Source organism: Electrona antarctica, assembly GCF_951216825.1.
Source record: "Electrona antarctica genome assembly, chromosome: 19".
Taxonomy (NCBI): domain Eukaryota; kingdom Metazoa; phylum Chordata; class Actinopteri; order Myctophiformes; family Myctophidae; genus Electrona; species Electrona antarctica.
In genome coordinates, this window is record NC_136800.1 from 35,213,098 (window position 1) to 35,229,457 (window position 16,360).

At 46.4% G+C, this 16,360-nt stretch overlaps 1 protein-coding gene across 1 annotated transcript in view; it reads left to right on the forward strand.

Annotated features, from left to right (window-relative positions):
* ptprfb (protein tyrosine phosphatase receptor type Fb) overlaps nucleotides 1-16,360 on the forward strand; it is a 208,724-nt gene that overhangs the window by 146,722 nt on the left and 45,642 nt on the right. The window contains exons 14-20 of the mRNA XM_079529334.1: nucleotides 4,102-4,128; nucleotides 8,486-8,603; nucleotides 8,873-9,451; nucleotides 11,065-11,162; nucleotides 12,297-12,431; nucleotides 13,112-13,233; nucleotides 14,891-14,969. Of these exons, the coding sequence (XP_079385460.1) occupies nucleotides 4,102-4,128; nucleotides 8,486-8,603; nucleotides 8,873-9,451; nucleotides 11,065-11,162; nucleotides 12,297-12,431; nucleotides 13,112-13,233; nucleotides 14,891-14,969 (1,158 nt within the window). The remainder of the gene's footprint in view (nucleotides 1-4,101; nucleotides 4,129-8,485; nucleotides 8,604-8,872; nucleotides 9,452-11,064; nucleotides 11,163-12,296; nucleotides 12,432-13,111; nucleotides 13,234-14,890; nucleotides 14,970-16,360) is intronic.

Here is a 16,360-nt window from a genome sequence, read left to right on the forward strand (position 1 = left end):
GGAAAGGTCCAGACTGATAAGGGCTAAGGGCATTCACACGTTGACCCTAACCAGTTACCCCATCAGACTCCAGATTAAACTCGGCAGTAGATTTTCTGGGGAGCATGTGTTTGTTTCCGACGTACTAACAGTCGGACAGGCATTAGTCAGACACCCTACCCAAAACCGAACCCTAAACCTAACAGGAAGCCACAGGTTAGTTTTAACCTGCCTCAGGTTAGTTTTAACCTGCCACACATGTCGGGAACCACAGGTTTGTTGTAACCGGCCACGCATGTTGGGGGCGACGATGTTGTCGGACTAATGCCTGTCGGACTGTTAGTAATATGTCTAACCATCGTATGCACCCCGTTTTTCTGGCAGGTGCTGCTGAGAGGGCTTTGTACCCGAGTTTGTTGACAGCCAGGAGGAGAGCATCCTATGGTCTGTAAGCAGAACAACAGCACAGGCAGCTTCTGTTTAATAGATAGTTTCTTCTTCTTTATGACAACTTGTACAACACTGTTGTTGGGCTTGCTTTGGGCTATGGAAAATGAACTCTGTATGACCCCAACCATCCATCTGTACAGACAATAGTCCTTCATGTCTCATTTGTGCCAGGCCCACAGAAAACACACAAACACACTGTAATTTGACATCCGTCGGAGACCTCTCAGGTTTATTTTCCCCACCCACACCCTGTTGAAAACCGGAATTTCAACCTTCCTCCACCGACACAGTGGAATTAAAAAAACAACCTTCCAGTTGGCCCAACTTCCATTTTATGGAGCAACCAGCTAGTGCCTTGCGTGCGGCTTGGTCACCCCTGGTTTGACTCATCCCGACAGATTAGCTTTTGCACGCTAGCTAGCAGCACTCTGTGACCGACCTGTATGGACCTGCTCAGACAGACCCCATTAAAAACGTGTGTACGTGCATCCTGTGCATACACACATGCTCAACTGCCATCACTCAGTCCCTCCTTTCTCTCCTGCCTCACTCCATGCCCATTCACGTTTTCTTCCGAAATACAACAGTGTGGAGATAACGTGAACGAACCTGCCCATGGTTCTTAAATCATCCTGGTGGGAGGCATTCCATCTGGCTCGCAAGAGTTCATGACTCACCCTAGACTCACACAACACAGCCCAACTTCCCATCCCACCCTGCTGATGGAAAATCATGTGAAAATGTGAAACTATAAACCAGCCAGGAGGAAAGCGGGAAAGTGGAAAACCAAAACAAATGCGTGTTCCTTCGCATGACGTTGTCCTGCGGTGAAAATGCCTGACCTACAAGCTCACAACACAGCGCGGAGGCAAAGCGCTGTGAGCTTGTAGGTCGGCTGTCATGTGACAACGTATGAACGGACTGGAGCTCACACCCAGCATGCCAGTCAGAAGCCCACTCTAATGGAGGTCTGAAAAACCCCACCCTCTTTTGTTTCCCCTCTAGTCTTCCTCTCTCTCCTTTACACTCTCTTCTGCTCCTGCTCTTCCCTTTTCCCTCTCTTCATTTCCATTTCCATCTCTCTTACTCTCTTATCTCTCTACCGCACTCTCTCTTTCACGTTCTCATCTTCTCCCTCTCTCAGGGCCAAGCTGAGAGAAAAACGCCAGGAGGAGAGCGAGACTTGTTTGCGCGTGGGTGGGTTAAGCGGCTCTCTTTACTGTTGAATTGGGAGCCCACACAACAGCCTCGCTTCAATGCTAAATTTCAGAAACGGTAGGGCACGTTAACCCCATGACGATAACGACCTCTCTTTCACCACCCAAACCTCTACCATGGGAGGGAGGGGGCAGCTCACACCTGATTGCCCAACTAGCAGCCTACTACTACCCATGTTTTCCATGTCATTCACAGACATAATGGTGCGGTAAAGACATTTGGCCATTAACTATCTCTGGTTCGATACCTTTTTGTATCGTTTGCCTTTACCTCTATTCATTCTTCCATTCTTTTCAGGGTACAGTCTTTTGTTCCACCCATACGATTTCAGTTTGAGCGCCCACGCGTGCACGTTTGCACGTGCGCGTAGCATCTGAGAGCGCGCTGTGCTACGCTTGATTGCGTCTATAGCCTTAGCAACCTCAGGTAGAGTTGAATAGGAGCAGGGTATAAAAAAATACAATAATAAAAAATAAAATAAAAAGCACAAGAAAGGAGTGCAGAGCACCTTGGCCCATTCCATTCCATCAGTCACTTACCGGTCTCCCTCTCCCTCCCCTCCCCCTGTCCTGTTTTCATAGCCAAACGCATCACAATGCCCCTTGTCATCACATTTGCATTCGCCCGCCTGCCTGCAAGTCACAACGTCTCCCCGTTTCCCCACAAACGAATCTTATCAGCAGTAATGCGACGTGTTTCTGAGTTTCACAGTTTGAGCATTTGAATTATAAAATATAGATGGGGAGGGAGGGGTAATTTAACACTCAAAGCACTTTATTTATTTTGCTTTATCAGAAAGAGAGCATGGCCGCGATGGAAAAGCGATTAAAAATGCGATTAAAAAAAGTGAATGCACTCCCCCCCACAATGCGCCTGCCACCCGCATCTCCTACCAAACGGAGTCCACAGTAAACAAATTAAAGCAATTAGGTGCGGCGCAAAATGTTTTTCGCGGACGTTAAGCAGCAGCTGTGCTCTGGAGCCCCCCCCCCCTCCTCATGTCATGGGACCATGAGGCAGCACTTTTTGACGAGGCTATTCTTCACCAAACAGCCACTGCTGAGACCACATAAAAAAAAACAGTCTCATTCTGCAGTGATAAAGACCCATCCTCAGAGAGGATAAAGACCCATCCTCAGAGAGAAGCAGAGAGGAGCGTTTCATTTGCCAATTAGTCCACAGAGAAGCGACACTGATTATGCAGCCTTTGTGTTCAAAGATGTAAATGTGTCTGAGTCAAAGACAGGAAGTCAGAGAGAGAGAGAGAGAGAGAGAGAGAGAGAGAGACCTGGAAGGAGACGTTCTTCTTAGCTAGCAGCCTGATGGTCAAATGATGACCTCCATTGACTTTCACCTGTCCCTCTCCATCCTCTCCTCTCCCACATGGCCATGGTCCACCTTGTAGCATAGTGTGGCTCTCCATCCTCTCCTCTCCCACATGGCCATGGTCCACCTTGTAGCATAGTGTGGCTCTCCATCCTCTCCTCTCCCACATGGCCATGGTCCACCTTGTAGCATAGTGTGGCTCTCTATCCTCTCCTCTCCCACATGGCCATGGTCCACCTTGTAGCATAGTGTCTCTCTCTATCCTCTCCTCTCCCACATGACCATGGTCCACCTTGTAGCATAGTGTGGCTCTCTATCCACAGGGGGGGGGGGGTGTTGAGGTGGTAAACCACTAGCGGTCCTGTTCTGCGCCGCTGAGGGTTTTGATGATGTCACCAGGGCCAGCGTAGCCAGCGCTGATAATAGGATTTCACGCTTGGCACCGCCGGAGCCAAAATGGGCTTTCACTTCCCCCTCAGGAATCACTCAGCCAGCCAGCCGCGGCACGGCACGGCAAGGAGAGTATTTTGAAAACACTCATTGAATGGGGGATTTTCATTTATTATTTTTTTTAATAAAATACCATTTTATGCGTGAGAAAAAAGGGAGAAACCCTAGTTTCTGCTTTATGTCTTTGGTGAGATAGTTCGAGCGTTGAGCGGGGGTGTTGGCTTCCTTGAGGTTTTATTGAATTCATGACTAAGTGAGTAACGGGGCCGAGGGTAGTGCACTGAATCTATTTAACCTTAAATCAGTACCGTAACTATGAAAAAAATCTATAAAAAAAAGGTCCCATAAGCCCTGCCGCTAAACTCGGCTACACAATTCCCGCGCTTGAACGTTTGATAACCCCAACATTACCAATGTGCCTTCCTTCATTCCTTTCCTTCCATCTTGCCATCTCCTTTTTCTGCTGCATGATTGTTGACACATTACATTCATGTATCGCTGGAGTTGGGGGAAAAAAAGGAAAAAGGACCACAAGTTCTTTTTTGTCTTTTTTTCTAAAAAATGACCCTGCCTGTTGTGCTTGACTCTGATCCATGTCTCCACCACCACCACCCCCACCCCACCCCACCCCCCTGTCCTGCATCCTGTTGTCTTGTCTTCTCTTCCCCCCCTCATCAGTGGAATATTGAGGAGTCCGAGGAGCAAGTGAGTAACACCAGCGTGTGTGCTTCTGGGTTATGCTGCCGGGCAGCTTCCGCTGCGAATTTGGGAGCTCTCTGCGTTGGGGGTGTGTGTGCGAATTTGGGAGCTCTCTGCGTTGGGGGTGTGTGTGCGAATTTGGGAGCTCTCTGCGTTGGGTGTGTGTGTGTGTACTTGTGTACGTGTGCGCGTGCTCACGTGTGTAATACTGTGTATATCATGTGTGCTCCTTTTGGGCTCTGTGTGTGGGTGTGTGTGGGTGTGTGTGTTGGTGTGTGTGGGTGTGTGTGTGGGTGTGTGTGTGTGGGTGTGTGGGTGTGTGTGTGTGTGCATTCTGTTGAGCTGTGCGTTTTCATTTGCTCGCCGCCGCGTGTGTGCAAAACTCGGGAACGTTTCTAACCACAATTACATCCAGTGTGTGCCTTTAATTGATTTTGCATTAACTCAGTGTGTGTGTGTGTGTGTGTGCGTGTGTGTGTGTGTGTGTGTGTGCGTGACTCTGATTGACTCAATCAAGCATGACGGTTTATTTAACCTATTGATCATTTTAAACAGCGCTTATGCCTCGTACACTTTTGCCATTACAGAACAAAGTCCTGGGAACAGCTGAATGTTCACAGGTGAACCGAGGAGGTATTTTTCCCTCTATAATCCAACATAGGCCACAGTTAAAAAGGGGCTGTGTGTCACTCCCATGGTGTGATGCTGATGGTAATCATGCTCTTCGTAGACTGCTGTCTCCCCTACTGTTCCAGATGACACAATGACTGTGTGAAGTGTGGACTCATATATTGGCCCCCGCGCATCTCCGAGATTGCCACCAGCCTTTCATGTTATTTTCTCTGGCACTTGGATGGCAGCTCGCAGCTGTCACATGCTCCTTTCTGTAAACGGCGTATTACCTCGCCTGGATGTCATATTGCACCAGCAGAAATGCTAAACCCACTAACCTATAAGTCACATGCTATATAGAGACCTGCCATGAAGATAAGAGAGAGAAAGGAAGGAATAATAATACAAAATAAAATAAAGTGTCTAGCTTTTAAAGCACCCCAAAGTGTTTTATTTCAGTGTTTTGTTTGATTACCCTCCTCTGTGCAGCCTGTGTTGTAGTGCTGGCCCGTTGGTCTGTTCAGGCCTGCTACGGGTGTTGTGAGGGCCTTGTCCTGTCACATCCTGTTACTTAGACCATTCAATCTCCATAAACACCAACATATATGTCCCATCAGCAGCCATGTCTCTCCCACTGCTGTGTCCTTGTGCAAGACACTAAAGCCCCATCCGAGCACTTGTTGTTAGATGCTGTAAAAATGCATTCTAGTCAGTTACATGAAAACTTTTAAAGAGATGCTTTGAGTTTTTATCAAACTGAAACTAGTTAATATTCCTGACATGTACTGTCTGCGAAGGCAACAGCACTGCTTTATTCAACACCAGCAGTGAGTGACCACCTGTATTTTCACCCCAGGTTCCACTTATTTTCCCATTGTTTATGTGTATGAATCAGAGCCATTGGGACAATACCGTACATTTTGATCTATTCATCCACAATAACATTCAGTAGAAAAGCACAGCTGCACAGTTTCAGTTGTGCAGTAACACATGGCCCTGTTGCCTCCAGCTATAACCCCACGTGGACTGTGAGCATGGGCTGCTGATGTTTCTCCTCTAATGTTGGTGTTCATTAACACCTGACAGATAGAGCTAGACTATTATATTTGATAACTCCTCACCGGTTATTTCCATAGCAGTGCTGTGAAACTAGGCGCCAACGTGCCAAATGAAGTGGGACTGGGGAACAGACAAAATGTCAACAGCCATCATGTTAACGTGTCCTTTTAACCTGTGACATATTCGCAGGAACAAGTGTCTTGAAACAAGTATTTTTCAGTTTGCTTGAGGGGAAGTCACGCTGTCATGCTTGCAATTAGCAAACTCACAAAGCACATTAACCCTTTCAGTGCCTTCTGCTAGCTCTATTCATGATTTGAATTCATCATTTGAATGCCAATAGAAAAATCTGTGATATACACAATATATCTCATTTTAATGCGAAAAATCAAGCCCCGAATATCGCATTTTGAGCAGCTATGCACATAAAGGCCGCGTGCGTGCGTGCGTGTGCGAGCGTGCACGTGAGGATTTCGGCCGGTTTTAGGTGGACGACATCGGCTAAAAGATGCAAATTAATTTAAAACAAATCCCGTATTTAATTACGACAAAACCGTCAACGGGAGTTCAAGGGTTAAGTGCAGGCACTCTAAGAGAAAAAGGAATGTACTGCTATTGCCATTGCCTATGCGAGTAAGGCTAGTGGTATATATATGGAAGCCAGTGGAGAATAATTCATTTCTATGCTTGATAATCTTGGTAATACCCTTCAGTGCTGCTCTAAGCACTTGCTCCAATTGGAAACTTTGGAGACTTGCCTTTTTCCCCCCATTCTATTTTCCGCTGAGTTTCAAATGTAATACTAGACCCCCAATTTGACCTTGCCAGAATGGGGATGGGGGGGGGGGGGGGGATCTCTTACGGATCCCACCACTGAGACTCTGGAAGCCATTTTGCATGATTAAAGTAATGAGACGTCTTCCATAAAGTTAAAATGGCTTTATGATACAGTAATTCAGCATTTTCTCCCCCCGGTCCCCTCTGTCTCTCTCTTAACCCATTTTGGGCGGGAACCCCTTTTGGTGTTAGCATCATGTTATGCTTTAGCTATTGAAAAATAGCAGATCTACAAGCTCATAGCGCGCCACCGAGTGGCGCGCTACGAGCTTGTAGGTCTGCTATTTTTGAAAAATCGAAGAACCACTGACATAGAAACATAGCTTTTTCAGAAAACTGTCAGGATGTAGAAGACATTTTTTAGAATCTGATCTCAGGTCAGAATGGGTTAAGGGCTAGTGTGGGAGCACAGAGTGCCCCTTAAAGAGTGAGGCAGTACAAAACGCTTTGTCAAACAGAGCTGGGTTTATATAGACTGCTAAATGTGCTGCCGCGATTAGGAAATTAAACCTTCATTAGTTAAAGAAATGGCAGTATAATATTCAGACATTATTGGGAGGCTGGTAGGAGCTGGAAGGAGCTGGAAGGAGCTGGTAGGCACTGGTGCATTAGTCCTCTCTGTAGCCCCACCGAGGCACACACACCTACAGCATGTGTGCTGCTCAAGCCAGGCCCCAGGCTGTAATGCTTTTAGTTCTAAGTGGGTTCATGTGTACAAAACATGTACATATGCCTGTGTGTGTGTGTGTGTGTGTGTGTGTGTGTGTGTGTGTGTGTGTGTGTGTGCGTGTGTGCGTGCGTGCGTGCGTGCGTGCGTGCGTGCGTGCGTGCGTGCGTGCGTGCGTGCGTGTGTGCGTGTGCGCGCGCGTATATTGACACTATTTAAGAGAGTCAGTCAGTCCTGCAGCAATTGAACAGTGCATTACCACAGTCTGTTTGCTGTTTGTCTATCTGTGTGTTAATGACTGTCTGAGCGGCTGGTTTGTTCAATACCAGCTACCTTGTCTGTGTTTTTGGCTACAGGCTGTTTGTCGAGCCCATAGTTTGCATGGGATCCCAGTGGACTTGTAGATAAATAAATAAAAACCTCAAAATCTAACTTAGATGGAACCGTGGAAATGTAGAACAACAAGAATTCAGACAATGTTGAATTCATCTAGAGATGCTTATGAAGAATGTTGCTGTCAATGTGGTTCTATTATTCATCCCATTGATGCGTGTGGTGTGGTGTAACAATGGACCCACATGGCATTGCATGGTATCATGTAAAGCATCTTGTGTTTGAGGTCCGCTGGGCATAATCCCATGCTTATCGATGCTGTTTTGGTTCATTTGTTGGTTGGTTGGTTAACCATTTTCCTGCGTGTGTGCCTTACCGTTGGGCTCGGGAGGTTTTCTCGACAAAGAAAGTCTCTCGACTGGCCCCGCGCTGTAAAATCCGCAGTGTCAATTGAGCTCTAGAGAGGGAAAAAATGGACTCTGTCAGAGTGGAATTAACACTCAGGATTTTGCAGTGTGCTTGTGGTGGAGTGCCCGTGAAGCCTTTCTCCATTACACACCTCTAATGTGTCTACCTGTTTCAGGTGAACGGATCAGGGAAACAGCTACAGGTGGATGGAGAGGGGTGTCTAACCTTTTTTGGGGGCGAGGGGATGCTGTGTGTGTGTGCGTGTGCGTGTGCGTGTGTGTGTGCGTGTTCGTGCGTGTGCGCGTGCGCGTGTGCGTGGGGCGATAAGTGCTTTTTGTGTGAGGGGTTGGCATAATTTGTTTCATTTGGCGACTATGGTGGTGTCCCTCAACTGAAACTTTTTCCCTGTCAAACTCTGAGCCTTTGCTGTCACGCCCCATTTCACAGGAGGCCATCATCGGAGGATTGCACTCCGAGACAACCTACTCCGTCACTGTGGCGGCATACACCACCAAGGGCGATGGAGCACGCAGCAAAGCCAAAGTTATCACCACCACAGGCGCAGGTAAGAGATGGGAACATATAGTCAAGCTGGCGTGGCAGGTTGGTCTTGTGATTCAAGTCCCATTCGTCCATTTGCCAACATCCATCTTTTCTTTTTGTTTGACACCTTAAATACTAAAAGCCTCTCTCATTCAGTAACACTGACTGCCAGATTGAATCCTCTGTTCAGGTGCTCTTGAGCAACGTACTTAATCAAGTACCTACAATGAAAACTTTTATTTCATTTCATTCAACAACACCCAACTCCACTGCCCCTCTATTTGTTTCTAGTGCCAGGCAAGCCCACAATGATGATAAGCACCACCATGGGGAACACAGCGCTGATCCAGTGGCAGCCCCCCAAGGAGATGGTGGGTGAGCTCATGGGCTACCAGCTGCAATACAAGCGCACCGAGGACGAGGCCTTCACCTCCCGCGAGCTGCGGAGGATAGACGACCACTACACGGTCACCGGACTGCACAAGGGCGCCACCTACGTCTTCAGACTCAGCGCTCGCAACCGGGCGGGGTCGGGCGAGGCCTACATGAAGGAGATCAGCACCCCAGAGGACATTCCCTCGAGCTTCCCTCTCAACCTTCGCGTGACAGGCCTGACCACCTCCAGCACCCAGCTAGCCTGGGAGCCTCCGGCGCTGGCGGAGCGCAACGGTAAGATCATCCATTATCTGGTGGTGTACCGGGACATCAACGTCCAACAGAACACCACCAACCGCACCATGGACACGCGCATGACCATTCAGGGACTCAAGCCCGACACCACCTACGACATTCGCGTGCAGGCCTTCACCAACAAAGGCGGCGGACCCATCAGCCCCAGCATCCAGAGTAGGACAATGTCTACGTCGCCAGGTAAGAGACACGCATAATGGCATGCATGAATACTCACGGAACTATTGAGTCTTTGGCACCTAGTTTGTTATTCAGTCTTGCTGAAAATAGTCCTCGGAGAAATTGTTTGATGAAATTCAAACAGTTATGACTTCATCAAGGTGGCATGAATACTAGCCAGAGAAGTAGATCGTTTTAATGTGGATTTAATCCCCAGAAATGTTGAATAAAAAAAATATGGATATCTGTAATTATTTACTGTGGTATGCTTTGTAAAATGTTCTGCAGTAATGTCATGTACTTGGATGGACTTATAGTCAATCCATTAAACATGCAATTAAATAACAATTGTATGTTCCATATGTTGACAGTATCTAGTGTTGTGGTGGTTATGCAGTGAACCGGATTGGCTTCAAAAGATAATCATAAATATCAATTTCCAAACCCCTCCAAATCATTCAGCCCTAACTCTGTAATGGACTGCGTACTGCGTTGTTTGTTCACTAGTGGGTTTATGCGTTTTACTCCCATCTTGCACTTAAATTCATAACTGAACTCTACTCAGCATGTTCAATGTGACCGCTGAGTGCAGACAAAATAACTTCTCAAGAATACTGGAGGCTTTTCTACAGTAGTTTCTGCATTTTTTGACTCTTTGGCACCTTTTCACTTTTTGTTACATACCTCCAGATATTGTTTGATAACCAGAGTGTTCAATATCGAACAATTTTATATACATGTGTGCCTTTTCAATTATTTGCACGGTTATTAATAACTATATACATCACATAATGTCAATCTATAATTAATCTAGACTTACTATAATCCATAATTAATTTAAACTCCTTCCCTCAGTTACCCACAAGCATGCATGTTTTCACACCGCTAAAATGATGATTCATTTAGTGTTTATAAAATGTGTTTATTGGAGACCAATTGCGCCATAACACACACGCACACACACACATACACATATCTAAATATCGCATAAGCCCCTGTCTTTGACTCAGCACACAATGGACCCGTTTCGTCCTTTGTTTTCCTCACCAGGCCGCGCTGAACAGTATAGTTGTGTAATTATTGATTTAGAGACTACTAATCTTATTACGCATATACGAACACACACCGCGTTGATAGCATGCAGCTTCCTCTCCACTCTAAGCAGCTCCTATGTTCCACCACCTCATGCATTTTATGATCTCATGAATGCTAGAATCTGTTATTTATCACCAGATGTGCACCAGGCACCTATTTTTAAGACACGACAACAATCCCGCCCTCTCTGCCATATACATTTCACGGCTGTTACATATTTCATTGGTGTAAAGAAGGTATAAATAGATGGAACAAGCTTAGGGGGATAAAAGCTATTTTTAAAAGATCGGTAACCAGGCGTGAATGAGATCCTAGATTGTGCTTTTTTCCCCCCCACCCCTCCCACGCCCTCCGTAGCTTGTCGAGTTTGGCCATTAGCTAGCAAAGTCTCACATTCATCAGCAGGGGTTATTCGCTGTGTGAAATTTGAATTACCCAGCTTAGTAAAGATTACACTCACTTTGCAGCACAACATGCCCTACATGCTTTACGTGTTCAACACATGCGCTCTTCTCTTCCTGACCACGTTATCCCCGTAGCATTCGCCACCAGTTTCGGCGTCAAAGCAGTCATGAAAACGTCGGTCCTTCTCACCTGGGAAGTGCCAGAGAACTACAAGTCCCAAGTGCCTTTCAAGGTAAGTGCTATAAGCGGCACCAGGTGGAGAAGCTATGCCTAGCGTCGCCTGCTGGTCATGTTTTCATTCCATTCATCTCCCAGTTGAGAATAGTTACCATGCATACATAGGTATAAACTGCAACATACATAGTTTTGGTTTAATAAACCATTAGATAAATTATATTTTACCTTCAGCAGCCTCGCAAGTAATTACATTACATAGTGGAAGATAATTTTTAATTGGTAATAATATCCTATGCTCTCTGTTATATATTATATCAAATTAACAAAGGAGCTTGAGCTTTTCTCACTGGGCTGTGAAGAGAGACAACCATTGGAAGAGGGGTGGAGGTTTCCCTCCCCTTTTGTATTTGAGTCAAATTCCAGAAGACTATTCATTTTGTGAGACTGTGAATAATGTGTGCAATAATGTGTCAAAATTATATTAGATCTATTCCCACCTCATCGTAATGGGCCACATATACTGCAGTGTGAAAAGATGCGAGGTGTGGCTGCCTCCCTAAAGGCCATACAGTATATTACCGAGTGTGTGTGTGTGTGTGTGTGTGTGTGTGTGTGTGTGTGTGTGTGTGTGTGTGTGTGTGTGTGTGTGTGTGTGTGTGTGTGTGCGTGCGCGTGCGCGTGCGCCATACAGTATATTACCAAGAGTGTGTGTGTGTGTGCGCGCGCAACATGCGCACCCAATGGTCTGTGTGAGAAAAGGATGGTGAGAACAAGAGGTTGCATATCTACTCTAGTGTGTGCGTGCATGTATGACTGGCTGGCTGAGAGAGAGATTGAGTGAATGACAAAAGCATGAAAGATTGCACCTGTCAACAGTTCATGGGGCGGCGGTGGAGTGGCTGGATGGTAACCGCAAGGTTGCCAGTTCGAACCCGGGCTCCCCCAGAGTTAGTGTCAAAGTGTCCTTGAGCAAGACACTGAACCCGTTATTGCTCCCGATGTGCTGGTTGGTGCCTTGCATGGTTTCCGCCGCCATCAGTGTATGAATGTGTGTGTGAATGATTTACCATTTAGTAGTAGTACTTATACTGTGTGCGTGCGCGTGCGTGTGTGTCTGTGTGTGTGTGTGTGTTTCTGCATGAAGCTGTACTAACACTGCAGGTATGCGTCTCTCTCTCTCTCCCCACAGATCCTGTACAACCAGCAGAGTGTGGAGGTGCAGGGGAACCTAAAGAGGAAGCTGATCACGCGGCTGCAGCCTGACACGGACTACTCCTTTGTCCTGATGAGCCGGGGCAACAGCGCTGGGGGCCTCCAGCAACAGGTACTGTACCGTACTGTACCGCCTTTCACATCATATACACTAGTAGCCTTTCACCTGACCTGGACACCTGCTACAGGGACCTAGTGTCTCAGGTGTTTGACATGACACGTAGAGCTGAGTAGTAGAAAAGGTGAGTTTCTTTTACTCTGGCGGGATTAACACCTTAATTGCCCAGAACGGAGATCGGAGCAAATAGCTGGCCACACCAATTTACTGGTTCCAACTGATGACGGGAAGTGTTAACAACTGAAGCCCAAAATCGTGGCGCCCGGTGGAAGTGATTAGCATTCAAAACATCCAATGTTGGGTTTTATCATATTTTAAATGAAATATATATTTTTTAAATTGACTATTGACATACTTTGCAACCGATGTACCGGGAATGCTGGGTATTGTAGTTCTCTTACGCGAACTGATTTAATTTCAGTGGTGTGAATTTTCTGGGTTTTGTATCATGAATATGTTGAATGTTAAATGATGAAATGCAAGATATCCTCATAGAGAAATGGAAAAAAAGCCCATCAGGAAAATGAATGTCTTCCAGTTGTTTTGATGGAGGTAGAAAGGCAAAAACGGGGTCATCTACTCAGCTCTGTGACTTGGGTGGTTGGGAGCAAACCAGCAACCTTTGTTTGTTATAGGCTCTAAAAAGACTATACTGACTGCCCTGTCCATCCTAGGTGTCCATCCGCACCGCCCCAGACCTGCTCAAGACCAAGCCTGTGCTCTACAGCCAACAGCAGACCCAGAGCAACAAGCTGACCATCGACCTGCCCAAAGTCCAGACCAACGCGCAAGTCAGGTCAGTACTGAGAATAGAATACAGGTAAAACAGTATAAATCAGTGGTTCTCAACGTGGACTCCAGAGCCTACATTGTTGTCCTAAGTATTTTGTGGCTATACACCATATAGAGTAAATGATTCTGATGCAGCAAAAGACCCCCCCCCCATCTGCTATTACTACACTGCAAAATCCAGTGAATGACCTTTTTTTACACACTCTGAGTTAAATTGACACGCAAGGATTTTGCACTGTCGCCAGTTAAAATTAATGGTAAGGGCTATTTGCAGATACTGTTTGATCTGTTCTGAATTCAGCACTTCAGCAGTCAGCCCAGAGCCCGGCACAGGGCACGCTTCCCTATGGAACTTAAGTACTGAGGTTATTTTTGTCATTTTGTCCTGACTGTTTTTTTTTCTTCTTTAATACAAATCCTACAACGAATTTGGGGAAAGTTCAACCCACAAAGTGCTAAGGTTTGATTTAAATGCGGCCGAGTCAGTCACGACAAGGTCCAGCTCTTTTCCAGGCAGTTTGACAGCCTTGAACTCAGGTAACTAACAGTGCTGCAGCACAGCACAGCACAGCAATAAGGACACGCGCTGACCTGAGGTCTGTCCCACTGCTAACCACATTTCAACACTTGAAGCTTGAAACTTTTTGCTCTCTTCCAACTCAGTGACATGAAGGCTGATGATTATAGCAACTTATCACTTTCGGTCCAATTGGGTAATATTCTTTGTATTTCTTTTTTTTGTGTGTGCGTGGTTGAAATTGCCAGCAGCATTGCATCTGACCCCGACAGGTGGACGCTGTCTGAAACTGGCTTATCATCTGAAACACACACACACACACACACACACACACACATACAGCTCCATCAGTCTTGGAGGATGTAAGGCAGAGTTGCGGCTGAGCGGGGGGAGAGAGAGCAGAGCCCTGATTGGTAAAAAGATTACTGGACTGGCGGGGCTCCAGCACAGATTGACACGTGAAGGGTGCAGGTGATTGGGGCGATGGGGGTGGAGTAGGCCTCAGGGAGAGATCTTGTTATACATGTCTTCTACCATCCCCGACACTTGACTGACCGTTGAATCACAGAGTTAGAGACACGGGAGAATGGGGGGGGGGGGGCAGTATTTTCTCCACAAGTGATTTCTGAAGTCAGCAGGAGAGGAAAAACTTAAAATTGGTAGAGAGAGAGAGAGAGAGTCAAACTTACAGACACAAACAGGGGGAAGCACACACTCACACTGCCTTTTGCACGCACACACAAAAACACATACACACAGTCACACGCAGAGCTATCACAGGGTGCGTTCTATTAACCTACAGGAATCCTATGGGTCTGTGTATTTGATGAAGGCTTGTCTCAGTGGGATATGGCTGTTTGTTCCGGAGCGAAGCGGCAGATGTTCTTAGTGATTAGCCATTAATTGGAGAAAGCAGTGCCAATCTGCTAGCGTTCGACCTTGTGTCAGAACCTCCTTGTATCACCAACGAAGTTTTGAATTCCAGCCCAACCGAGCGACTCTCACACACACACACAGTGAGATTATGTTGTGCTTAATAATATCCTTACTGTGTTGTTAATACACGTGGCCCATCTTCCTTCTGGCGGTGTCCAGAGATTCAGCTCCAGTGTGTGTTAAGTGAGATCTCTGTTTGCCTTGGCAGGTGGTACTTCATCGTGGTGGTGCCCATGTCGACGTCGACGCGCCGATGGGAGAACCCGGACGAGATGGACCTGGATGAGGTGAGTGACGGCTGACAAGCATTTACGTGGTCAAATAAGTAGTGTAGGAAGTCTGCTTGTTGCAAAAGGGTAAAGGATTTTCTTTCTTTTTACATGAGTTGGGCGTTATACGTGCTGAAAACGCTTTTTGCGTTATACTACTTGCATGTCCATGGCCTGCATACTGTGCCCGTCTGGGGTTTTCAAAGCATTGTCTGAGTTTTTATGTGCAGGATCATATCGAGCCTGCCGTGTTAATAATTAATCTATAGTTGTATATTCTAGTATATGCTTAGTCATGAAATTTAAGCATGCTGTCTCATCTGATTTAGTTTAGAATGGGAACAATAGATATAAAAATATGCGCATACATTTTTTAATATACTGTAGAAGGCAACAACTGCAATGGTGCAGCCCCACTTCATATAGCCTGGTGAACTCTGATGTGTAGTATATTATGACTTTACGTTCTGTCGTATCATACTGTATAATATACTGTATATTAGCTGGTTCATCCCCTTCTCCCGTAGTCATTCTTAGTCTTTTCCTTTTAGTGTTTGCACATTCAAAACAAAAGTTGCACACCACGCTGATAAAGATTTATGACTGTTTTATTATTCCATTGAACAAAGCTGGCCTGTGTCTGCCGGAGGGAAACTGCGGCTAAATGACACGCCTAAATATTAATAGCATCATTTTTAAGTAAAAGTGTAAGGCTTGGATCGTTGTTTGGGGGCTCCCAGTAGAAATAAGAACGGAGACCGAGCGGAGAGACGCGAGACTCCCTGAATCATTAAATGCAGAAGCATGGCCAGTGTCTCCTCCCACCAACATAATGTTTTAATAAAGCTACAGTCAGGCACGGTGTGCAAGACACCATTTGACGGAGAGAACAAAATGCATATGAAACCCACAGACAATGCTGCCGCTGCTGGAGGCTGCTGTTCATTTATTTAACAGGCCCGTTACTCGCAGGGCTCAGACTGAGAGTTGCTGGAGTCATCACCAACTGTGCTCACGCTGTATTGTTTGAGGACATCAAACTGCATCATTGAGCCAAACAATATTAATATCAAAACTTTTTCACTGAGGCATAGTCGTACAAGCAAGATCTCCATGGGTGGCAGGTGTTAATGTTCAGGACACAACTAGAGCCCATCCCGTAGCGCCAAAGGTCGCGTTTCAATCAACAGCTGTTCTCATCAAAGCGAGCTCACGTATGAGTGTGATATATGTCTATGGCAAATGTAGTAACAAAGCCCCAACGGCCAGGATATTGGGGGGGGGGGGGGAGCAAATAATCACCCTGCCACACACTGCCACCCACCAGAGAGTAGTCCATGAGGATGCTCTGAGGCGGTTAGTGCTAGATTGGATGGGCCAGAGGGGGGGGGGGGAGCTCTTGGATGGGC